General features: G+C 48.0%; 2 protein-coding genes across 8 annotated transcripts in view; one reads left to right on the top strand and one right to left on the bottom strand.

Annotated features, from left to right (window-relative positions):
- Nucleotides 1-7,677, top strand: part of NOL4L (nucleolar protein 4 like) — a 146,351-nt gene extending 138,674 nt beyond the window's left edge. For all 5 annotated transcript variants that reach the window (XM_064382317.1, XM_064382318.1, XM_012455204.3 and 2 more), the window contains one exon: nucleotides 2,983-7,677. In XM_064382317.1, the coding sequence (XP_064238387.1) occupies nucleotides 2,983-3,203 (221 nt within the window). In that variant the 3' untranslated portion in view covers nucleotides 3,204-7,677. The remainder of the gene's footprint in view (nucleotides 1-2,982) is intronic.
- A 3,601-nt stretch (nucleotides 7,678-11,278) lies between these two features.
- The window catches only part of ASXL1 (ASXL transcriptional regulator 1), a 79,205-nt gene continuing 65,316 nt past the window's right edge, over nucleotides 11,279-25,167 (bottom strand). For 2 of the 3 annotated variants that reach the window (XM_064382313.1, XM_064382314.1), the window contains 9 exons: nucleotides 22,354-22,474; nucleotides 22,181-22,278; nucleotides 21,175-21,268; nucleotides 20,553-20,705; nucleotides 19,104-19,267; nucleotides 18,906-19,002; nucleotides 17,609-17,714; nucleotides 16,679-17,312; nucleotides 11,279-16,156 (listed from right to left, as the gene is read on the bottom strand). In XM_064382313.1, the coding sequence (XP_064238383.1) occupies nucleotides 13,250-16,156; nucleotides 16,679-17,312; nucleotides 17,609-17,714; nucleotides 18,906-19,002; nucleotides 19,104-19,267; nucleotides 20,553-20,705; nucleotides 21,175-21,268; nucleotides 22,181-22,278; nucleotides 22,354-22,474 (4,374 nt within the window). In that variant the 3' untranslated portion in view covers nucleotides 11,279-13,249. The remainder of the gene's footprint in view (nucleotides 16,157-16,678; nucleotides 17,313-17,608; nucleotides 17,715-18,905; nucleotides 19,003-19,103; nucleotides 19,268-20,552; nucleotides 20,706-21,174; nucleotides 21,269-22,180; nucleotides 22,279-22,353; nucleotides 22,475-25,167) is intronic. The other variant, XM_064382315.1, reaches the window with a different exon arrangement.

Raw genomic sequence — 25,167 nt, 5'->3', positions numbered from 1 at the left:
CAGTCTCCCATCTATGAATACCCTGGTTCCTTCATGGTGGGTGGGGAGGCCACTGAGGCAGAGATCTGGTCACTGACCTCCTCACCGGGGGCAGCTTCTGTCCTTGAACACTAGTACCTCATCTGAAGAACACTGTTTAAATCCTCCAGCAGTTAAAGGAAGACAACAGGCAGCCCCACTGGCCTCCCCAGCCTCAGCCTTTCAAGTGATTGTTCAATCAGTTTGGTACCTCCGCCGGGCAGCCGTATTAATGGCTCAGAGCTCCTCACTTTGCTCATTATGTTATCATCTGGAGATGCAAATCAGCTTAGATAGAATCAGGCTCAGCCTGTCTTGCCTGGGGTGCTGGGTAACTCACGCTCACTCCTGTCCCTCTACCCACTATCCGGCAGTCACTCCGCAACCTGAGCATCTGGCTGTAACCAGAGCCTGCATGTGGATGTCTCCAGATCAGATCGGCTGCAGGAGACAGGGACCTTCTCCTTTCCAAGCCTCAGCTACAGCCCAGGAGAGAAGGGAGGAAGCTCTGAGCACAGGCATAAACAGGATAGCACTTGGGGAGAGGAGGAGAAAAGAAAGGAACCGTGGCCACTGCTCATGTTGACTACGCCAGGAGGCTCTGGCCACTCCCAAGCATGATGCAGAGGGGACCAGCGCCACCCTAGAGGGAACCAGACCCTCTCCTCCCCATCCCTCTGGGTCCAGCCCCTGTAATATCTAGAAGCCAGCAGAGGTACTCCTGTTCCCAGCTTCCCAGTCCCCTGTTGTGACACCTTAGGCATCAGTCACCTGCTTGGCTGCTGTTTGTTTGTTTCCAGACACAGCCCCAACCCCTTCCTCCTGTGTTTAACAGACTTAACTGTTTCCTTAACTCTCAATTCCAAGGACACTGTTTAGAAAATGGTTCCTGGGACCTCCGCCTTGGTGTCCATATTCTCTGGTCAGAGAGGAAATAACCTCATGTGATGACAAATTGACCCACCTTAGAATCCAACTTCCTTCCCCATTTGGAGGCTGCACCAGCTTCCTTTTAGCAGCAGTCAGGTTTCCATAATTTCTCCCAAGATGTTACTTCCAGTCTGGATACCTCCAGTGACAAGAGCTCGTCCATCTCTCTTCATAGCAGCTAAAAACTGCCATGGAGGCTGGGCGCAGTGGCTCATGCCTGTAATCCCAGCACTTTAGGATGCTGAGGTAGGTGGATCACCTGAGGTCAGGAGTTTGAGACCAGCCTGACCAACATGGAGAAACCCTGTCTCTACTAAAAATACAAAATCAGCTGGACGTGCTACTCAGGAGGCTGAGGCAGGAGAATCGCTTGAACCTGGGAGGTGGAGGTTACAGTGAGCCTAGATCTTGCCATTGCACTCCAGCCTGGGCAACAAGAGCAAGAGACTGTCTCAAAAATAAATAAATAAATAAACAAAAAACTGCCCTGGAGATGCAATAATGAACGAATGTGGCCATCAGAACCTACAGGGTAGTGAGCGGAGCCTCACACCCTCATGGAAGATAAAGCTGTGGGGAAGGGACTCCAGGGGAGGGCAGCGAACAGGGCAGCTAAGCTGGCTGCATCAGCGAGGCCACCCAGGAAAGCAGCGGCGCTGCACGCGCCCACCCAGATGCTGTCTTCTTTGGCTGTTTCTTGCTGAACATCTTGCAGATTGCTTTTCAAATTCCAGGAGCTTCCAGGTCTCCTGGGAGCCCGTTCAGAAAGCCCTGAAGCCTGTGTGGAAGCCCCTCCCTACTGGGCTAGTCGAGGCAGTCAGGTTTCCTGACTAAGCCTCCACACTGGAGCCCCAGCCTGTGCTGAGTGTTTCACAAGCGGCATCTCGGCTTCTGCTCACAGGAGTGGCTTCGTTTTGGCAGATGAGGGCTCTGAGGCCCGGAGAAGTTAAAGAGTTTGCCAGTGAAGTAGCAGAGCAGGACTTGCATCCATACTTGCCCGAATCCAAAGCCAGTAGCCCACTCCACAGAGCTTGGGAAAGGCCAAGAGAGGACAGGGCCTGGCGGTCCCCTCCCCAACACACATACCCCTAGTGTGTTTCAGAAGATGGCTGGCTCCCTCTTTGCCACCATCATCTGAGGACAAAGGGCAGGCCGTTTCTCCAGATAACTGGTCTGGGTCTTATCCTGATTGTTCCGGCTCACACCCTCTTGTAACCCAGCAGCATGAACCCCCCCACCTCACTCAGGCATAGGACTCCTCCCAGGAGGGGGGATTTGAGATGCTGAGGCTCAGCAGAAAGAGGCTTCACACACCCAGCCCCTTCCTCCATCCACTGCAGCCGTGGTCCCTCTCTCCCGGGGACGCAGTTATGGGCTGGCCAGTCTGGCCTATACCTCTTCCCATAGACAGCCAGGGCAGCTGGGCTCTCCAGCTGGACGGCAGCCCCTTCCTCGTCTGGGCACAGGCAGGTGTTTCTTCTCCTGGCCTTTTGTGGCTCCTCTCCGAACAACTCCTGGGCTTTCCCCACACGCATCTCTCGGGTGTGCTGGGCCCCTGCCTACCTGCAGAGTCTCCTGTACACCATCTCCCCTTCCAGCCTCGATGTCTGGGGTGGGGGGAGAGCACACAGATGGGTGTTGCCCCCAGCTGTCCTGGTTGATACGCTGGCAGGTGTTCTTGTAGCGCTTGTCCCACAGTTCCTCTACAGGAGCATTTCCCACTCCCAAGCCCTGCTCACTACGCTGGGGAGAGGCAGGTCTCAGGAGTTTCTTTTCCCCAAGGCTGCCTCCTCCTCACCTAAAACCAGATCTTTGCAAGATCACCCTGAGGATTCCCTAAGAACCCTGTCGCCCACAGGCCCATTCCAAGCACTAAGGATAGAGCCATCAGGGAGACAGACCAGAGCTGCCGACTCCAGTGCCCAACTCACAGTGGGCACTAGGCCATGAGTTATGACAGCACCGAGGACAACACACCTCCCCAATGCTAGGCAGGGTGGCCACTGCCTCCTCACCCTCCTTCCCTCTCCACAGGGCCCACGGACCTCAGCATGAAAGGCGGGGTCTCAACCACCTCTACCACCCCCACGCCCACCCCCTCCAGCACCAGCACCAGCAGGCCCGTGCCCACCGCTCAGCTCAGCCCCACGGAGATTAGCGCCGTGCGGCAGCTCATCGCGGGCTACCGGGAGTCTGCTGCCTTCCTGCTGCGCTCTGCAGACGAACTGGAAAACCTCATCCTACAGCAGAACTGACCCCACCGGACCTGGAGTGCACTGCCCTAGGGAAGGAGGCTGTCCCAGCCTGGACCCGGCTTCCTGCCTCACCAGTTGGTACATTTTGTTTTTTGAAAGAGGTGGGATCCAAAAGAGCTGTTTCTAGCCACACTCCAAGCACCTGAGACTTTGGGCACAAGGACACTTTTTTTTTTTTTGGAATCTCACCACACGGGTGCTCTGACCTGCTTGGAAGAGGCCAACGGGGCAGCTCTGGAATGGTTGGGGTCTCCCCTGACAAGGCGCTGGGGCTGCAGCTCTATTTAGAATCACCTTCGTGGACCCTGATGTTAGAATCCCACCCCCGGATAATTACCTTTCAAGTCTTAGGTGAGCAGAATTGCATATTTATTGAGAAAAACAAAGTGGACCCTTTCTTCCTCTCCCCTTAGTAATTTATTTTTCTGAAAATGGATTCTTTTGTGTTTGTACAGATTGCTAGTCTGTGTCTGTCTGATCAGAAGGATGTATCCCCATACCTGACATTCCATATCACTACACTGATGTGGGCTGGGGCCAGTAGGGGCAGGGTGGGTGCCAGGCTGGCCGTTTCTCTGCGTGCCTGGCACACCCTGGGGCTGCCACCCCTTGACCAGGCCATCCTGTTGCAGATCACACTGCTGCCACAAGGATACCGCCAGGCACCTCCCTAGGCACCACCAAGCAGGAAGACCTTACCCACACCCACACCCATGGCAAAGCGAAACAAAAGAGGCACCCCCACCCCATTCTACAGAAGCCCCAGTCCCATGGTCACCTGTATTCTACCTCACACTCCAGCGTGGGCTTTTTCCAGGATGTGCCCTGCGCCTGTTCTGAACAGCTGTCACCCCAGCTCCCCCACACAATATGTCTGCCTGGGAGGTAAGTCCAGACTGGGTGTCCAGGAGTTGGAGCCCAGAGAGCGTCCTGTCCCTAACCAGCCACTGCAGTCCTCCCACCCTGGCCCCGGCTGCTTGGCAGGACAGAGTGCTGGGAGGTAGCAGCCGGGTGGCAGGGCCCTTCCCCTTACACTCTGCTGCCCAGGAGCCAGGTCTGAACTTCTGTCCATAGGCCTGGGCCCCCGGACTCCTGCCAAGAGGGGCTGCTGCTTCAGGGTGGGCCCCGGCTGTCAGGCAGCTGTGAGCTCCAGGCCGGACTGCAGCTCCCATCCCTTTGCCCCGTGTTTGGAGTAAAGGGACCAATGGAAGTGGAGGAGCCACTTGGGTTCTCCTAAGACCAGCTCTTCTGGAGGGGCCAGTCCTGGAAGAAACCCATAATCCCTGGAGTGTGAAAAAGGGCAAAAAGAAAAAGCTGGCCTGGTTTCCTTCCTCCCTGATAGGCACTTCCTCTTGCTCAGTGCAATACCTACCAGTGCTGCTAAACCAGGGATTCGCCCAGACCTCAGCAGGCCCCCAGGGCCCCTCCATGCAACACTCCGTAGCCATGACAGCAGCTCTCTGCTGCCCAGACCCTGCCCAGAGCTGGCAGAAGCCCTCTGTTGCCTTTCCTCCCTCAGAGCAGAGAGGCCCCAGGGGAGCCAGGGCCAAGTGGATCCTAGGATGGCCACAGAGAGCCACTTGCTCCCTGAACAGGCACCCCTTCCCAAACCAGCTTTTCTGCAGCCAATTGCCTGTTGCAGCTGTGGCCACTGCCTCCCGGCACTGTGGCAGACTCCTCCCAAGGAGGGACGGGGAGGGGGCACCAGTTAAGGATGCCCCATCCTGCCTCAGGTCCAGACTCTGGAAGGTAGGGTGCCCACTCCGTGCTTACTTCCAGCCCCTAGAGGTTGGGGGTGGTCTTATCTCTCAAGTGGCCTCCAACACCCCACCCAGCCACACCACCTCTGCCTTCCATCTGACCAATCCCAAGGCCTCTGGCCAGGACACCTGAGACTCACCCTTAGCACAGCACAAACTCCAGTGCCCAAGGCCTCTCCCACACTCCAGCCAGCCACACATCCAGTCCCACCTGTTCAGTACTGCTCCCCTCAACATTTGAATTTGTGTAAATATTTATTTTTGTGTGTGAACAATACTACAAAGTAATCAGTAGATCTTTTGCAAAATGTTACCCCAGGCAATTTGTGAAAATCTTAATGTTAAAACCTGGCAGAGACAATCGCCACCCTAGAATTCCTGGTATCAGTTACTTAACATGCCATTTCTCCTCCCAGAGGCAGTACCCAAGCTAGACATGAACCGTTTGCATTTCTTGGCAGACAGGAGTGAGAAAGACTGGGGAAGGGGCTCCCTCTCACTTCCCACACAAGGATGAGATCTAAACATCAGCATAAGCTACAGTTGGAAGTCATGTTTTTCTGAGTTCAAGCTGTTGGAACTGACCACCCTCCAGCCTGCCTTAGTACTGCGGCAAGTGTGTAGGTTCAATGTGTTTTCAAGAGAAAGGAAAGAATATGTCCGTGGTAAAAGTCCACTGGGCCTCCCAGGGCCCCTCCAGGACAAAGGAAACTACACCTAAAGCCCTGGAGATGACAAGATCAGGAGCAAGTTTCTGCATGGAAACAGGATTCCATTTAGCTGCTTCAGTCAGGGGACTTGTTCTGTTTTGCTTTTGTTTTAAAAGATGCAGCTTCAACCCCTTCTCCCTACTCCTGACTTCAAGGGCACCAAAGAGCTGGTTCTGATGAACCAGGCTCGCTGCTGTCTCAACCCTCCCCAGAGGGACTGCCTTCTCCCAAAAGGAGCTCCCAAAGCCCTGTCCCACAGCCATTTAAAAATCTTCTGAAGGGCCTCAGGACACAAAGTAATCATTTGGGATCTTAAGTTAAAAAGGAAGTGCAAGAGTAGGATACTCCAGTTCCAGAGTCTTTGCAGGGGGCTAAGCCCACAAGAAGGGTAGCATCAGAGAAGTGGGCATTGGTCTTAGTGGTGGATCATCAGGTAGACAAGTGGCAGTGTGTGTAACCCATCTGAAATTCATTTTACCGTCACCACTCTTACAAAAAAGGACAGTTTATTCCCAAGGACAGTGTTGACGGGGAGGGGGACAGGTAGGGAGTTAGGAGGGTTTTAGAGGATTTCAAACAGGTGGAACCCATCTATCCCTATTCCCAAGGGCCACTTACAACTCCAAGGGTGGTTACAGGATTAACTACCAGTTCATTTTCAAAATGCTGCTTTGAACTCAGAGGGTTGATACTTTTAATTTGTAATTTTTTGTAAAACTTTTTACAAAATAGTAAAGTATTTCACCAGAATACCAGTTTCAATCCGTCCATGGTCTGATTTTTATATAATTTAGTGGTGCTTTAGAAACTTTGTTTTTGTTGTTTCTGAGCTAAACAGCTCAATCCTTTTTCGCCTGTATCTACCTAAGACCAATGTGAACCTTTGTATTTTTGCTCCTAATTTTGGACTCAGTGAAAGTGTACTGTTTACATGTACAGATGCCCCCAGTCCCTGTGTGTTCTGCAAGACTCGCTCTTGAGGAGGAAGACGCACCTCACTAAGCTCATCTGCTTAGCAAAGCCACAAACAAAAACCTCTCACTTTTTACCTACGTTTCCACCTAAAAATACAACAAAAACCTATACCACATAGAACTCAGATTGGCTGAAAAACACTTTCCACCTGGTAGATGGCCCATATGCCTCTATTATGTGGTCCATTTAGGAGCAGGAGTCAGAAGAGACCTCCTGTGGGCTGCTGGTGGGCAACTGCATGGATAGAGGAAAAGGGAAGGCAGGACTTTGCAGCAGAGCTGTGGGATGAGTGAAGTTCTTCCCTGGGCAGCCTGGGAGCGGGAAGGTCAGAATGACTTATGTGGCCTTCAGGATCAAGCCAACCAGGATTTAGGGACAACCCAAGAGGTCTTTAGTCCTCTGGCACAATTTAGACATGTTTTGGAAGAGCATGAGTTCAAAATCTGAGATGAGATATTAAGACTTTCAGTGCAGATAGTACAAGCCATTTCTTCAGGGTTCCTCTGGGGGCAGCTCCTTCATGAGGTCCCACCTCCAGGGAGGGGCACAGGGCTCCAGATAGTAAGCACTTAAGGCAAACAGTGGATGGCACCAAGTTTGAAAGGTGACTCTTTATGAATCAATGGCTTCGCCTCTAAATTATACTTTTACAGATGTGCACCTATGCAACTTAACGTGGCTCTTCTAAGCAGGTGAGGACTTCCTCCTCAATGCTCTCTATAAAAATTATTTGTGTTCTATATAGTGAGTTTTACCAGTAAATGTGGCTTAATATTTTAATTCTTAGAATGTGTCTTCTCTACGTGATGCGACTAAATTCTGTTTTGTTTGTGGAATGACTAGCACAGGCCGTCTCCCTCTCCCCCTCACTTAACAAAAGACCAATGAGCTGTTAATCGAGCTGTTATCTCCATGGTATTACTTGCTAAATGCACTGATTTCATAAGTATGTGGAATTCTTTTCCTTTTGAATCTGTATATCATATATAAGACTGAATCTACTTAATAAACACTGAACAGCAAACCGAACGCTCTGCTTCCACTGTGTCCTATCGACAGCAGCACCGCCTGCCACTTCTCATCCTTCCTCATCTAGTTTGGCACCAAAACATCTTTCTACTTGTAGATTCCACCTTTTCCTAGCCAACAGTATAGCACACAGAAGGTCCTCGGTGCATTTTCTAGAACAAATAAACCTGTAATTCCAGCATCTCATCTGTTAGAAAGGGAAGGCAATGAACCTTTCGCAGGTGCCCATCAGTTGCTCAACACAGGCGGAGCTCTCGTGCACCGTTTTACCTCTCAGTTCCCTCACCCCCACGTGCGCTCACAGAGGCACACGGGATATATATGTGCCTTGCTGAAATCCGGTGACCAGCAACAAATCTGTAGCTTTTCCACGACCTCTCACCCTAGGACAAGGGCAACTGACTGAAACCAAATCCCCAGAACAATCCCTAAGTGCTAATGTGGAAAATGGAGCAAACACAATCCCTGGTTCTGTACCTTTAGTGCTTAACATGCCATTCTGTCAAAACCCTGCACCTTGAAGGAAACAAAAGGGCTACTCTTCCCAAAGAGAATTATTTGTGATTTTTTTTTCATCCCATGTATATAGTTTAGGTTAAGCTTTAAGGAAAAATTGTAGGAATATGGCTGGGAACACAACTGGTCATCATGGATTTAAAAACAACTTTATGCATGTTAATTGCATACATTTTACTGCTAAAATTCCGTGTGCGTGCATATATACGTACACACATTTATGGCAGTTCTTAAAACCTCTTTTTAAATAATGACACTCTTTTTTCTCATAGAAATTCTGTGCAGTAGCCTAATATATAAAATAGAGAAGAGTGTGACCGAGGGGCTGAGACTCACTGAGAGACAGGAGAAGGTCCAGGCACAGCAGAAGACGGCCCTTGACGCCTCCCTTTGCCCATGGACGTGGGGAATCGGGACAGCAAATCCTCAGTTAATACCACAGAAATTCCTTGTCCTACCTAAAACGATCACCACTGAGACTGCTGAAACTATGACTATTAGAAACCCACAACCTCAGACAACAGCTCCAGAACAGACCCTGCTGGCCAGCCCGCAAACACTTACCTCCTTCCACAGGAAATACTGCGGTTCCGAGGGAGCTCTGGGATTCCCAGGAGAAACTGCCTGAGGGCAGAAAAGCGCTGGAGTCTGGCTTCTTTAAATGGGTCTCCACACCACTGTTAACAGTGGACAAAAGACTTCATCAAATGGGAATATCCCCTCAGAAAATGTTCTCAACGACAAAACAGGCAAACCTCCCTTTATGAAAAACAGGAAAACATGCATATGCTATTTTTACAACTTAAAATGCACTAGGGAAGCTTAGTGGTTACAGGAAACCCAAGAATCCTTGCAAAATCCTGCCTTCCCTTAATTGATCTTTTGTATAAACACAGATTGTATTAGGTTTATTCTCAGCCAGTGGTTCTTAAATGAGGGGCCCCAGCTGCCTAAGGAGCTGGTAAATGCTGACAGTGTGCAAAATTTTGTGAGGCCAAGTGTGGTGGTGGGATCGCTTGAGGCCAGGAGTTCAAGACCAGTCTGGACAACACAGCAAGAGCCTGTCTCTACAAAAAATTTTAATATTAGCTGGGGGTGGTGGCATGTGCCTGTAGTCTCAGCTACTTGGGAGGATGAGGTGGGAGGATCACTTGAACTCAGGGAGTTTGAAGCTACAATGAGCTATGATCACACCACTGCACTCCAGCCTGAAAAGAGGAAGACTCTAAAAACAAAAACAAAAAAATTTTGTATGTGCATTCCATGGGGGGAGAGTTTCCAAAAACAGGTTAAGACCCACCCATATCAGGTAACACAGCACCGACAACTGTCGTACAGGGTGTTCGTCTCCGTCTTGCGGGAGAGATGTTCATTCTAGGCTTTCAAATTGACCAGAGACAAGAGGAAGCATAAGGGTGTTATCCAATTTTGGAGCAATCTCCAAGTTCCACATCCTGCCCCTTCATGGCTTCAAACAATACCCACACATGAGCGCAACACAGCCTGGGGCCCCTCCTCTTAGGGAGACGGGGCAGGCAGATGCTTTGGCATCAGGACCCCTGATGGACACAGGTGGCTCTATTTAGCATGCACAAATACCCACATCCCCCTCTCTCTAACACAGTCTTACAGCAGGCTGGATAGCAAACAAATGCCACCTTGCCAGGTCAGTACCATTCTTCCTTCCTATATTCTTAAACATGATTTTCCTTGTCCTTTGGACCATGAGCAAAATAAGCCTTCCTTACCAAATATTCAATCTCTAAACTCAGGATAGCACTCAACTTTTGGTCAGGTCTGTGGCCCGAGACCAAAAATCAGGGTCCAAAGTGACTTCACGGCCTGCATCGGCTCCTCAGCGCAGTGGGCACAAGGCCTACATCCTGACAGCTCCCCTCTGGAGCAAGAGTGAAGTCGGTGGCAGTAGCTGTATAGATTCCTACTGTGAGTTCACATAACTACGACTGTCTTGGCCTGCTATGAACTAATAGTCATTATTTCCCAGGTGGCAGCACTAATAACCTCATGAAGTAGGAACTATTATACCTATTCACAGATGAGAGGTGGCAGCCAGGTTAAATAACATGGTCCAAGACCACAGAGCTGGTGTGTTGCAAAGGCTGTGCTCTAGGAAGTCACTGCATCATTCTGCCTCCCTGAGGAGATACAATAGGCCATGGAAGGTCCCAATCCGGGACTGTAATGATTCTGAGCTCCTGCAGACGTAAGTGGCCAAATGGATTCTGTGACACAAGGACACATCACCACCACCAGGCAGTTGCCCAGTCACTACAGGGCCCCTGAGCCATCAACTCTCAAAACTGCATGTCTATCAAACAGCAGCACTACAAAGTGGCAGCTTCAACTGCCCAAGGGATATCCCACCACGAAGTTCTTCCTCCAATTCACAGGAAAAGATGAATGAATATGTTTAAACTCCCATTTTTTCTGCTTTGCCTTATTTATATACTAATAAAATTATTTTTGATAAGCACAAAGTCAATGTATTCAAGTACTCCACAGACGTCTGTCTGAGGACTTCTCAATCAAGAAGGCAATCCCCTGAAGCACGTCATCTACTCAGGCTCACTCAACTAGCACCAGACACCCCATCCTGGGCCAGCACCTTCCTCTCACTGCCACCAGAGGTCACAGAAAGAGGTGCTCATGGTTAAGGTTTTTTAAGTTCAGAGCTAGTCACCCTCCCATGGAAGACCACTCACCATTAGGAAGCCACTTGGCAATCTCAAACTTAGTGAGGCAATTTGGATGAGCTGCTGCAGCGGGATGTCACAGTTTATGACTTTCACTCACAAAGGGGAAACCTTCTCATTGCTCTCAGCAGATTGCTGACTGCAGTCTCTGTGGTGAAGTCTGCCAAGTCATGAACAGCTAAAGATCAGTGAAGCTGCCAAGTCATTCCTTTAGAACTAACCTCCCAAAAGAAGAGCTCCAAGTGTAAGAACAGTAGCTCCAGAGCCAAGGTGAGGAGAGCTGGCGCCTACTCCTTCCCTTCCAGCTCTGCACTCCAGCCTGACCTTCCCACACCAGCGAGGCAGCCACAGAAGATGACTGAGACCACAACTGCAGGTTGTACGGGTTTATTGTTCCAATACCACAACAGACATACAAAAGCAGTGCTTTCTCTGGGCAGCCCCATGGACCAGATCAGTGTCAAACTGTGGACCCTTGAGTGTCCCCAAAGGTTCCAGCAGAGGGAAGAGGACTGGACATGCTTGAGCCCCTGTTCCCGGTCTTTGGTAAACAGACGCTTAAGTTGACAACTTGGACTTGGCCAATACTGCATTCTAAATCACATCATTGGCAACTTGTCACTCATGCTTCAGATGATGAAAACGCCACATCAGATTAAATGAGAAAAAAAAAAAAACTTTCAGATAAAATTAGACTTGAAGTCATATAAATTTTATACATGACCTAAATTAAGCAAGAATCCTCAATTCTGTAATAAGTCGAAAATACAAGAAATAAGGCAGGGAACAAGGCAAGGGAAGACACATACAGGGGCATCTACTTGCTAGGAACATGTTGGGAGAGAGGCAGGAGCAGGCATGGCTTTGTTTCTTCCCAAACCTGCCCGATGTCAAAAGTACGTCAAAAGGAGCCTCACAGTCCCAGGAGAGCATAGTCCCAGGTATTGCTGTGACAGGTGGTAACCCTGGAGCCAGATCTGGAAGGCCTTCCTGGGGGCTGCCCAGGGAACTCACCCATGAATCTAGAAGCACTTAACACTGGTGGTGGTGATCTGTCACATATGGCAGCGAGCAGCCATTAAAGGCTGTAGGAGGAGGTGTGAGAAGCAAGATGCGTTTGCTCAGTGGCGTGTGGGCAGGCTGCAGCAGATCCACCCAGTGACCCGACAGGGCATCGGGCAACCTGGCAAGTCACAAGTCAAGTATTTCACCCTCACGTCGAGCAGCACAGCACTCAGTGGCTCTGACAACAGGTGTAGAGAAGTAAATTACACCACTTTAATGCAATGATGCTGAAGATGTAAAATTAGGAAGAGACATTCATGTTCTCTGTACAATACATCCATTTACAGAATCGGCCAGTACTGTGTACGACATATAAATACATGATAAAACATTAGAAGTGCATAGAGCATACTTACAGAAGCCAAAAAGTTCACTTTATACATCCAAGAATAAAGAGTTAAAAATATAAAAATAAGAAACACACACTGCGCTCTGAAATGTAAAATGACTTTCACATACACAAGTGCGTGGAGATGCCCACTCCCATAGGGTCCAAAGTGACAGGGAAGATGTCAAGCAGAGGAATTCACCTGCAACCGTCTGTACAGCTGACTCACCAGGTCTACAGATGGCATTTTCATAGGAAAGACAACCCTATTCCCCGACCCCATTGTCCAAGCAGAGCTATTCAAGGTTCCAAATGATCCTGTGGGCTAGTGGATCGCACCAAGACAGAAAAGTTCCAAATTTGCTTCAGCAACAGAACTAATGTCAAACTTGCTCCATCAACTGGCAAATGACTCAACTGCGACCCTAAGGTCAGCAGGTGCTCCACCCCCCTGGTGGGCAATGATGGGAGTTACTTTAACCCTGTGCTGGCTTCTTTCCAGACCATCAACTCCCCAAAGTAGCAGAAGAAAAGATGGCAGGGAGGGGACAGTGGAAGACTGGCATTTCTACTTAGTTCAGGTAGGTTAATTCCCTTGGTAGAGAATGCAACCTTCTTGCTTCAGTTTCAAGTCCCTCTGGAAGTCAGGCAGCCCCCCGCCCCCCACCACACCGACCCTGCTCCATGCCACATCAGGCTCTGTCTGCAGGAGAGCTTAGGCTGTCTGGCTTTGGGCAGCCCAATGGGTTATACCCAGAAAATCCCTCCAGCGAGACCAGAGGGGTTGACAAGTGACAGAGGGCTTTAGCACTATAAATTTGGGGGGAAGGCAAGAATGCTCCTGCCTAAAAAGAGTATTGTATCAACGATATTCTGTATACAGATTGAAGATCAATCATTATCAAAATACACACACTAAATATACAATGTTTCCCATGGCCATAATTTATTATCTCACCACAAGGCACAATACACAGAGCTTTGAGGGTCCAATACAGTCATCATGACAGAACGCACCACAGCCTTGGCACATGATCATGGCTTTCAGGCTGCACGCACACTGGAGCGAGATGCTTTCCACCGTGCTGCTGTCAGTGAACATTTGCAAGGAAAGTGATGCACTGTGGCTCGCACCAAAGTTTGCTTTGTGGCTCAGCTGCACCACACTTCCAGCAAGGCCTTTGGGAAAGGTGGGAGAGCTAGAGGAATAATTAAAGCTGGTGGAACTCAGTTGGAGTTTAGAAAGCTTCCCATAAAATGCCTGCTTGATGCTGAGTTGGGAGGGGAGAGAAGGCTCCAGAGGCTCACTGAGCCCCTTCCCTGGCTCTCGGGGTAATTTCCAGAAGGGCAAGTCCATGACAAAGGGCATCCCTTGCAACTGACCCACCAGTTCCAGAGGACTATGCCCAGTAGCTTTTCGGTTCTCGGCATTTGCCTTAAGAGGACCCCCCACGAAAGTCTTCTCATTCTTGATGCTGCCAACAGAGGCAGATTGTGGCTTTGGAGCCCAGTCTTCCCTGGAAGTCTGTACCCCACCAGACATGGAGTTTGTGCTTGGTCCTGACTTCCCACTGGGAAAAACTGGAGGGATCTCAGCAGGCAGAGGCATCGGGTCTGTAGGCCTGGGGCGCTGAAGACTTGCAGCCACATTCCCAGAGCCAAAAATCTTCTTCCCTTGGCCTGTAACATTGCACTGATCACCCAGGGCCCGACCTGTCTGCTCTGGACCAAAGGAGATCACATTTGGAGATGAGAAACAAGGCGTTCTCGAGGTAGTAAGATCTCCTGAGCTCTTGCCTGGAGCAGCATTTGAACTACTGTCCTGGGACACGGCACAGACCTCCTTCTGATCTTCACAACTAAAGGAAGAGAACTGCTCTTTGGAATCCATTTCTCCCAGTTTCCTAGAGGAAGTAATCGGATTTGTCACTGGATGGAGTGAGTCAAAACTTGGGACTGTCTTGGAAATCTTCTGGGGTGCTCCAGGAGCCTGGGTGTCCTCTATCCTGGCAAGATCAGTGCCTGTTTCACAGCTATCTGGTAGAAGAGGCTCCTTCAAAGCCCTTAAAGAACTGGGGCTGCTTCTACCAACCATGCCACTGTTTTCTCCAAGATCATGTAAAGATCCCATGCTCAGGGAGCCATGGCTCTGCACTTTTGTAAGCGGTACTTGTGGGGATTCTGGCACGCTGTCATCGTGGCCTGGTGGAAGAACCTTCTCTAGGGGCAAGTTACCCTGCAGCAACTGCATCACAAGAGGATTAGTGGCCTCCACTGAGGACCCAGGCCTGGACAGGCACACGGCTCTTGGCTGGTACTCAGTATTGGCCAGCAGTAGGGAATCTGGGGTCTTTTGGGGGACTGCACACACTTGAGACACCCAGCTCTGAGGAGCAACCATCCCATCTGTCCTTGTAACCAGATTCAGGTCACCATTCACCTTGGACAATGAGGCAGATCGGTTCCAACTGGGTTTCTCATCCTTGTCCACCGAGGATCCCTTTGTCACTGCAGCTTCACTAGCGTCAGCCTCACTGCTGTCCTCAGTGAGGTGACCTTCAAAGTCAGAGGCTGTATCTGTGGACTCACTCTGAGGACTCAGTACTCCAGAGTCTCCGTTGATTTTCAGCTTTTCAACGTCCCCTTGTTGACAGTCACTGCCAGTGCCGTCACTGCCTCCTTGAGATGGCACAGTCCAGAGTGAAGTAAGGCTGTCAGCAGGATCTAGACCCTCCTCGGCTGTCAAATCCCCAGGCAATGCAGGAAGGGTGGGAGCAGCTTTCTCCCACTCTTCTCCATCCTGGGGCTCAACAGATGGTACATGTTCTCTGGATTCTGGTTCAGGCTGTTTCACTACCTCATCATTCGATGAGATAGGTATCCAATGCATGGAACTGCTAGAAACGAGAGCCTTGGTTTTCAAGTTTTCTTGCCTAGTATCACTTTTTCTCATAGGAGGGCATGAGTCACCAAGCCCTAATTTGTCATCAAATGGTCTGTTCTGCAGGCAATCAGTCAATGGGGATTCAGGTGTGGAACTGGGGGTCACATTTACAGGGTCCTTCATAGTGGGATGACTGTCAAGAGCCTGGCCAGTTCCTTTCTCTAATGTATCATCTCCCACTAGAGATGGAATAGGACCATTCTCTGTGGGAACAGTGGGTCCCTGTTCCTCCTCCTCATTTTCCCAGGAAGTGGTGCCAGACTCACATTCAGTTCTAACAGCCAGATGCAACTTAGGTTGCTCCATTAATCTCTCAGCTACTGAGGTTTGGGAGGACAGTGGGGGCAAGGCCTGGCATGGCTGGTCCCCAGTGGGAGCAATGGGGAGTTGGGAGGCATCTTCCGGCCCATTTGTGAATACAACTGGAACCCTCTGTAGTAGGCAGCTTTCCTCCTTTCTCAGAGAAGCCAGGTCCTCTCTCCTAGCTCTGGACACGGCAGTTCCAGCCTGGGTATGCTCCCCGTTTAGAGGACAAGGCGGCAGTAGTTGTGTTCGCTGTAGATCTGACGTACGCTTTCCAGGGGTGCTCGGGCCTCCCCTGGGCTCAGGGTGGCCACAGGCCTCACCACCATCACCACTGCCGCCGCCTCTACCGCCTCCCTCATCGGTGGCCCCGCCGCCACCTCCACCCGGGCCACCCCCCCCTCCGATGGCAGTGGTGGCCGCCTCTCTATGGCAGTGGTGACCTCTCGCCCCTCGGACCTGCAAAGCACGGGCTTTAATGTCTGCGAGGGTCCTGGCACTGGTCCAGCCCCGGCAGGAGGACTCCGTGATGGGGACGATCCGGGGGCATATCTGGTAAGTGGGCTGACCTTTAACCACCCAGGGTGGTTTGATACGTGAAAGTTGAATCTGCAAAAAAAGAATCAGAAAATAGTTTTAACTGACTGGGTGATCTGACCTAGGGACTGTAAAGCAGAACTAGGATTCTAGTAGCTTAAGGATCACGGCATAGAGAATCAAATAATTTTCTTAAAACAATGAAATAATCATAGTAAAATAACTGCCATAACACCACACCATTCAGAGAAGACTTTGCTCAAGGGCTGTTACATGCCACACTTCTAAATTTAATTTCTGGTGGAACTGTGTGAGTCACTACAGCAAAGAATCTAACACTATCTTAAAAAGATTTTTAAACCCCAAAGGATTTTGACCTCACGAGATAACTTCAACAGAGTGAACAAAAAAGTGAGGAAGAAAAGAACTTCATCTCATTAAACTTTAAGGCAGTCTCAAGAAAACTTCTCTCACAAAAAGCTCTACATTCCCATATAATTAACTTCAGGGCCCCAGAGTAAAAGGGCTCTATAATCTCATGACCCTCAAAGAAAACCTGGCTCCAGGGCAGCCAGGAATCAAACAGTCTCCTACCCGGATGGGCGGGACTTTGGGCTCCTCTTTAGTGGGCTGTGGCTTTTCGGTGTGAACACTTTCAATTGTGTTACGAAAGGACTGACGATCTTCAAGCCGCGGCTTCTTTTCGGGAAAGGATGCAGAGGCTGTCTGCTCAAAGGATTTCCGTTTCTGATCCTTGGGCTCCTGATCCACAGTCTCTTGAGGCAGGGGAGGAATTCTGTCTGGAGAGGCAGAGGCATGTGCCAAGCTATCTGGCTCAGTCTGGATCCGGGAAGCCACAGACTCAACTGGGAATTCGGGACCCTCTGGGTCAGGTGCTACGGAGGATGTGCCTGGCAGATGGAGACTGCTCAGCCCTGCTGGGTCAGTCTTAGACTCCCCATCCTTGTAGAGGGGAACATCTAAGGCCACAGATTTTGCATCCTTAGCAACCCCTGCTTGTTCTGGCTCCTGTTTTTTGCACAGATTCCTTCTGGCTCTGGTTCGGAGATCTGGCCGAGAGCGTTTCTTAAAATGCCCATCTCGCTGTCGGGCGGCTGGACCACGCTGTGTACGCACTGATTCTCCTGGGACACACAAGCCACTTTTGATTTCAGCCTCCTCCTGGCCCACATTCTGCTGCAATGACTCTTCTTTGGTCAAACCCAGCCTGCAAATCAAAATCACACCATCAGTTTCAGGCCAGAGTGGACATGTCTCTTTTATTTCTATGAATAATATGGACCCAGAAACATAGATATCTCAGAACAAAATAAATCTGTGTGTTGCATAACACTATCCATAGAAAAACTGTTAGCTTCACTATGAATGGCATTAAGATAAATGACCCAAGTGTCACTGCAACCTCCACATTCTTGTCCAACATATAAGTATACACTATTTTGAGACCATCTACTTCTATCCCTCAAAACCCCAGACCAAGACTCATAGTTCCAACTGCCTTACTTCTGTCCATAGTAGTCTTCAAAGAACTTTTCTTTCCATTGTTCAACCTTCTTTTCCTTCTCCATTTCCTGTCGTATCCTGACTTGCATCTCATGAGTAAATTCACCTAGGGAGAAATAAACCTCTTCTAGTAAGTGCATTCGGGATATTAACGTCTGTCTTACGGACAGGTGAATCTCCCAGTTTTAAAACAACATGTCTCTTCTAGAGGTGCTCTCACATCACACTCTTAGACGGATAGAGCTAACAAGTCTACCGTAAGGGAAATTCACTCTTCCATAAAGTGAGAGCAAGCCACTCCTTGATCGAAAAAGCAAAACAAACAAAAGAACCATTCTTAACTTCTTGTCTACATAGAAAGTAACATAGTAGGCCTGACTGTTTACACTTAGAAAGGCCTCCTTAAAAGAACAGCCCTTGGCTGACATCTGGGAATTTAGATTTCAGGAGGGCTCCCAACCACCCTAACTGATATGACTTGTTCACTGTGCCTAAATTGTTTATGCAAACAATATGGCTTATGCTGAACATCTGCCTTCCTTTTGGGAATCTGGAATCTGGGTATGTGCCAAGCAGTGGCTTCCCACATGATCAAGCCCTTGACAAAAACCCTGGGCACCAAGTCTTTAACAGGTTTCCCTAGTAGACATTTCACACATGTTGTCATAATTTATTGCTGGAGGAATTAAATGTGTCTTGTGTGACACCACTGAGAGAGTACCTTGGAAGCCAACACACATGGTTTCCGCTGGACCTTACACCCCATGTGCCTCTCCATCTGCTGATTTTACTTTGTATTCTTCTGCTGTAATAAACCATAGCCCTGTATGTATAACTATACGCTGAGTCCTGCTAGCAAATCAAACCTAGGGGTGTTCTTAGGGCCCTCTCAACACTTTTGCTGTAAAATTAAATTAACAGAAGTTAACAATCACTCCAAGTGACAATACCTAAAAAGACAGAGCATGGTGGAACTTGTCAACTCCACAGTGGACTTTCCTCCACCCTTCCAGACGATGCCATGATTATTGAAATGAATAGGTATTTGACAAAAAGGAGATGAAGAATGAGTATATACATACACTATATCAAAGTCTAAACCTAAACACCCTGTTATTTCTTCAGAGCTGTGTGGCAGGTTAATAATTACCACATTTATTAGTAATGTGAGGAAAGCCTGTCTTATACTAAATAACCCTCTGAGAAAAGCGAGCTTGGGTTTTAAATCCCAGGAGACACGCAGCACCACACAAAGAAGGTGCATCGCAGGCCACCTGAGATGATCAAGTCTACTTACCATCAGCCAGGCGCTCCCGCCAGCTCTGGGCCGCGTGGGTAAAAAATTCGTTATTTAGTGCACTGCTGCTGAGACGCAACAGGCCATCTGTCCCCACCTAGAAGGATCAAGGAAAAAAAAATCCTAATAAATAAAGAAACTGAAAAGAGAACAGAAGCCCACCCAGAAAGAGGCAAAGGGGAGGTTGCCCATGTGCACCTGTCTGTCTACTTCAGGCAGGAGGAACAGGAGCTGCTGCTGGAAGTGTGATGGTAAGGCATGGAAGGTCCGAGAGTTGATCAGGGCACGGAGGTTGGTGTTGACAAGAATGGACCCAGGTGTCTCAAAATCTATTTCTTCCCCTCTGTTGCGCTTCATTTGACCTGTGATTTTTGAAGCAAGGAGAAGCAAGGTATAGATTCAGCTTTTTAAAGGAAAAAAGCAAATGCCAACTGATGGGAAAACTTTGGTGGCGGTACCCAGAACTTATCTGCACACCCTCTGCTCAACTGTCCAGTCCCATCCTGACCTGCATGTTACAACTGTTCTTTCCAGGTTACGGTCATTACCATCAAACCTAGAGGAACACTTGGGCTTATATCCCCTCAGACAAAACCCTGTACCGTGCTGTGTCTCAGCCTGAAAGGACACTTCCCACAGAAAGCCAGGCAAAGGGCAGGTTCTGAGCTTCCCTCCGAAGCTGGAGAACAGGCTCCACACAAAGCTCAACTGGAGAAATGATAGAAATTGTCTAAAAGCAAATCTAGTTAGTATACTACAGAAAAATCTGCAGAAGCCTTCTGTGAATGGGCTGGAGAGGGATGATCTCTACGCAGAAATGTACTAAAGACTGTTCAAAGCCAACTGAGATGCTAATACCTCTCACAGAAGCCTAAGCAAATGTTACTTTTATCTGAAAAACTCACTAGGAATAGAGACCTGTGAGATCTCAGATTGAGCACTGCTGATGAGCTGGAAAAGCAGCAAGACAGCAAACCTAGTTCCTACTTGGGCAAAGGTTTACTCTAATTCTCAAAAGCAAAGGCTTGTCTTCTTAATGGTTTCATGTGGTTCATCTACAAAAAACCCAGCATGTGGGCCATTAAGAATTAAATCCTGAAATAGCAAAGAGCATACTAGCATTGCCAATAACCCTAATGGGGGTGGGGTGTGATAGGGGTGGGAGGTATAGATACAGCTACTAAATTTGTTTGCATCCCCAGGATTCAACACATGCTTCCGCTCAACACACTGACTAGGTTGTAAAAAAGGGAGCATCTGATAGAGACTACAGATGTTGGGAACGAATGTGGCAGGATACTACCGAAGAAAGAAAAGGGGTGTTAGAATTCTTCACTGAGAAGCTCAGAAGCGGTTTTCACTCACTCAAACACTTACTAAGCAGTACAGGGCAGGCACAGACTAGGCCTACAGGGACATACGAGAAACAATGTGGCATCATCTCTGCCTGAAAGGAGTTCTCACAGTCTAGAAGAGAGCTACAAATGAAATAACCAAATTACAAGGTAAAAATAAACAAAAAAAATAGAGGGCCACCCAAGAAGTAAAAATAAACTGGTAAAGGAACTGGAACAGAAGACATCATCTTCTCACTAGGCCTGCAGGGGCCCCCTTTACAGGCAGAGAAATGAGTGCCAAGCCACTCACCTGTGGCTGGCTTCCGGAAGCCTCTCAGGAGCGGGACAGGGTCCTGGGCGACCTCAGCCTGGCCACGAATAGCAGCGCTGCCCAGGGCCAGAGAGCCGCTGCTGCTGCTGGACGGGCTGCCGCTCTCGCCATCGGCGTGGCGGCCCGAGAACCCTGAAGGCACAGCATTCCACTGGTCAAAAGTATCACAAGCCGCGCCCATGGCTCTCAGACAAGCTCACTTCTCCCAGCTCTCCCTGAGATGCTGCCAGCAGTACTGGGATGCTTCCATTTCCCAGCCTTGGGCTGAGAGAAACCACCACCTCTCATGGTCTGGCTTTAAAGTATCACCTTACGAGTGCCAAACCACCATCTCCATTTGTATATACTACACCTTTTACAAAGCACTGGCACAATCAAATCCTTCGCTGGATCCTCACGACTGCCCTGGGAGGCAAAGAGGAAGACACACGGCAGAGCCCAGCACTAGAACCTATGGCAGGCCTCACCCACTGGCCGGGCTCTTGCCTGTGGCCCAACAGCTCTCCTGGCATCACACTACTAGGTCAGAAACCGCTGACAGAGGGATGCCAGGTCCCCAGGACCTGAGGAAAAAGCATCACAACCATGAGTTTACACGTACCTGACGCAGATTCCACGTGGGCCCCGTTTACCTTCAGAGGAGTCAGGACAACTCGAGGCAGCATCACCCCAGTCTTTTTCTTTTGTTTGTTCGCCTACATTCCCAGAGAACAAAAAGAGAGTCCAAGTCCACTGCAGAGCCACAACAGTATTCCTTGGCAACACTGTCTCTACTCACTCTCTTGTAAAATGAAGTTCATCTTCAACCAGATCTGCCAAATAATGCTGACTAGAGCATTGGTTAATGTTACTGAGCTACGTGCTGGTCACTGTGCCAAGCATCATTCCAAGCTACAAAAATGTATTGTTATCCCCATTTTACAGGTAAGGAATTTTCCCAAAGTCTCAAGGCCAGTAAGTGTCAGGGCTTATCATTCAAACTGCTCACTTCCGAGCTCCTGTTCTCACTACTCTGCACTACATCATACTTCTCCCTGGATGTTCATGTGTATATTACAAGAATGAACAGAATCAAGCCAAGTGTTCAGACATCACACCCGTAATCCCAGCACTTTGGAAGGCTGAGGTGGGCAGATCACTTCAAGTCAGAATTTGAGATTAGCCTGACCAACATGGCAAAACCCCATCTCTACTAAAAATACAAAAATTAGCCAAGCGCGGCGGTACGTGCTTGTAATACCAGCTACTCGGGAGGCTGAGGCAGGAGAACTGCTTGAACCCCAGAGGCAGAGTTTGCAGCAAGCGGAGATCGTGCCACCGCACTCCACCCTGGGTGACAAGCGAGACTCTGTCTCAAATAACAAAACAAAACAAAAAGAATGAATAGAATCACCCAGCCAAGGTAAAGAAAAAGAGAAAATTCACTCTGCTCAGACCTACTGTTCACTTTTCCTACTGCCCACTGTTAAATGCTCCTAACTGCTAGAGACCAGACTTCTGTTCTTCACTCTCTGAACACCTTCAAAGCTCACTATAGGAGAAGGAAGGATCCTGTCTTATACCTGCCATCATTCACCCTCCCAGGCTAGGCTCTGCGTCTTCCTTACCTGTGAGGAAGCTCTGTAGCTGTCCCTGGGATTGGAAAGAGATCTACTCTGAGATTCTGTAGAACAAGATGCATTTGAAGATGTTTCATCAAGAGATACTGGAAGAGAGGAAATAAAAGTTAGTCCCTAGTGCCTGCTGTGGCTCCCTCACCCATCCGGTTAAGGGTCCTTACCATCATTTTCACCACTCACAGTGCTGGCTTCATTAGAGCCACAGCTCTCCACATCAGCCGTGTCCTCTGGCTCCTCACCCTCTACTGCTGCGGGCGTGCGAGACCACTGCAGGGCATCCTTCTGTGACAGCAAATGCACAACTCAGGTGAACAAAACCCTACAAACTCTTCAAGCAAGGCAGTGTATGCTTTTGAAAAAGAGGGATTTAGAATATTGACAAGTTCCTACCCCTTTCTAACTGACCTCTTTTCCAATAAGTTCTTTTCATAAATATATCATTAAGAAAGTTAGATATACTTTTGCATTCAAACATTATTGAACATTTATAGGGTGCCTCCTATAAGCGACACCATGCTAGTTCTGGGGAGGGTGGAGTGCTAAGGAGCAGGAAATCAGGGCTCTACTCTCAAGGAGCTCAGCTAAGTAGCAGGGATAATCAAACTGATTACAATACAAAGTACGGTTAACACAGGTAAACACGGAGAGCTGTGGCAGCCCAGAAGAGGGGGCACCTAACTTCAATGTGTTGAGCGAAAGACAGTATGGAGGTGAATAACGACCAGGGAAGTAACATAACCAAAAGGATGTGTGGCTTAAGCTGGGTTTTATAAGAAATCAGCAACTAGGGAGACTGTAGGAAGTTCTAGATAGTGGGATGAGCAAATGTGAAAGAATATTCCACTCAGGAAAACTAGGGGTGTGGGGAACTAAGACCCATGAAGAGGGATTAATAATTTCATTGTTCTGGAGTCACTGAAGGATATTAACTAGGGGAATAATGTGAGTTTTCTGAATTTCATCCGGCAATCATGGGAAGCCTGGAGACAGGAAGAAGAGTCAGACACTATGACAGAAGTCCACTGAAAAATGCCAGAGGTCTAAACCAAAGATTGTGGCCACAGTGCTAGAGTGTAGAGGAGAGCTCCATTCCAAATTTCATCTCCTAAGAAAAGCTTCTTCCAACAGACTCACTATATATAGACTCAGAATTAAACTCTGCCCATTCCCAAGAACTTAGGAGTTCTCTCACACTTCAAAACTAGAAAGAGTATAGATGCATACTGGGAGTTGGAGACAAGAAGACAAGTCGGGACAGACACTTTCATGTCTTCTTTGAATAAAAGTACGTGAAAAAGAGTCAATAAAGTCATGATTATGTTAAAAAGGTACCATAAATTTAAAAGGGGTACCCACAACAATCTAACTCATCAATTTCATGGGTCTCTTGACTCACTACATTGAAGTTTCATCAATTTATTTCCATTAGTTTTAGCCAAAATCATGTGTCTTAAATTAATAAAAAAGAAAACAGTTTTCCGGATCTTTATCTCTTTGCCCTACAGGATATAAATGGTCTTCAGAATCAAAAGCTAAAGAATATTTTTAGTTAGGCTTATTGACTGCTATGTTCTTGGTATAATAAAACAAATTTAACCTCTCTCATGGGCAAACTAAGATTAAATACTCCTTAATGAATTAAGGAAGTCTATTACATTGGCAAAATTGACCCCAAATCTCCAGTTCTGACGAGAGTGTGAGAAAATCACACATACACTCTTGATGAGAGTAAAAAAAGTATAAAAAGGTTCACACGCTGCCAGCAGAAAAGTAAACTATTAGCCAAAACCTTAAAAATATATATGTATCTTTTATCACAATACAAGATTTATATAAACAAGACATCAGAAACATTAACTCTTACAAAGGAGAAAAAACATCAATTAAACTACTTTAAGACTTTCTATTCATCAAAAAACATAATTACCTACAGAGCTGAAAAAGATATTTGCAACTTACATAACCAATAAACAACTTATATTTAGAATACATAAATCAGGCCAGGTGTGGTGGCTCGCACCTGTAATCCTAGCATTTTTGGGAGGCCCAGGCAGATGGATCACTTGAGGTCAGGAGTTTGAGACCTGCCTGGCCAACATGGTGAAACCTTATCTCTACTAAAAATACAAAAAACGGCTGGGTGTAGTGGCGCACACCTGTAGTCCCAGCTACTTGGGAGGCTGAGGCAACAGAATCACTTGAATCAGAGAGGCAGAGGTTACAGTGAGCTAAGGTCGTGCCACAGCACTCCAGCCTGGGTGACAGACCACATTCCTTCTCAAAAAAACCAAAAAACAAAAAAAACATAAATCAGTGGGAAAAAGGCAACTCAGAATATGTGAATTAGGCACTGCACAAGAGGATACTGAAGTAGCCAAAACACATAAAAGGTATTTAATTTCACTAACAATAAAGAAAACGCAAAATAATGCAGATTAAAACCACAATGAAATACTACCACATCCAACAGAATGGCTAAAAGTTTGACAATATCAAGCAGTGTTAATTAGGAATAGAACAAGTACACTGAAAAGGCATCCAACCATTTGAGAACACAATTTGTCCTTAACTGGTACAGTTGAAGATACAAACATCCTCTGACCCAGCAACGTCCCTCCTAGGTTTGGATTCCCTAGAGGAGTACTTGCATGTACACACAAATCACAACTCACATGTTCACGATGCAGCATTTGTAATGTGGACTATAAACAATCAAAGTGGCTGCCAACAGCAGAATCAAATTGTAGTATATTCAATAAATGGATTATACAGCAACAAAAAAAGAATGAACTGTAACTACTAACAACATAGATGAATATTAAAAACAAAATACTGAATGAAAGCCAGATACAAAAGAATGCATACTTGATGATTCTGTTTGTGAAAAGTTCAAAATAAGCTCAACTAAACTACAGCATTAGGAATACAAAGACAGGTACGTAACCTAAAGGAAAGCAAGAAAACAACGTTTTTGT

Source organism: Aotus nancymaae, unplaced genomic scaffold (genome assembly GCF_030222135.1).
Source record: "Aotus nancymaae isolate 86718 unplaced genomic scaffold, 86718_ANA_hifiasm-v0.15.2.pri h1tg000029l, whole genome shotgun sequence".
NCBI classification, from domain to species: Eukaryota; Metazoa; Chordata; class Mammalia; order Primates; family Aotidae; genus Aotus; species Aotus nancymaae.
The sequence above is the reverse complement of the archived record's forward strand: the minus strand, read 5'-3'. Positions and strand labels throughout refer to the sequence as shown.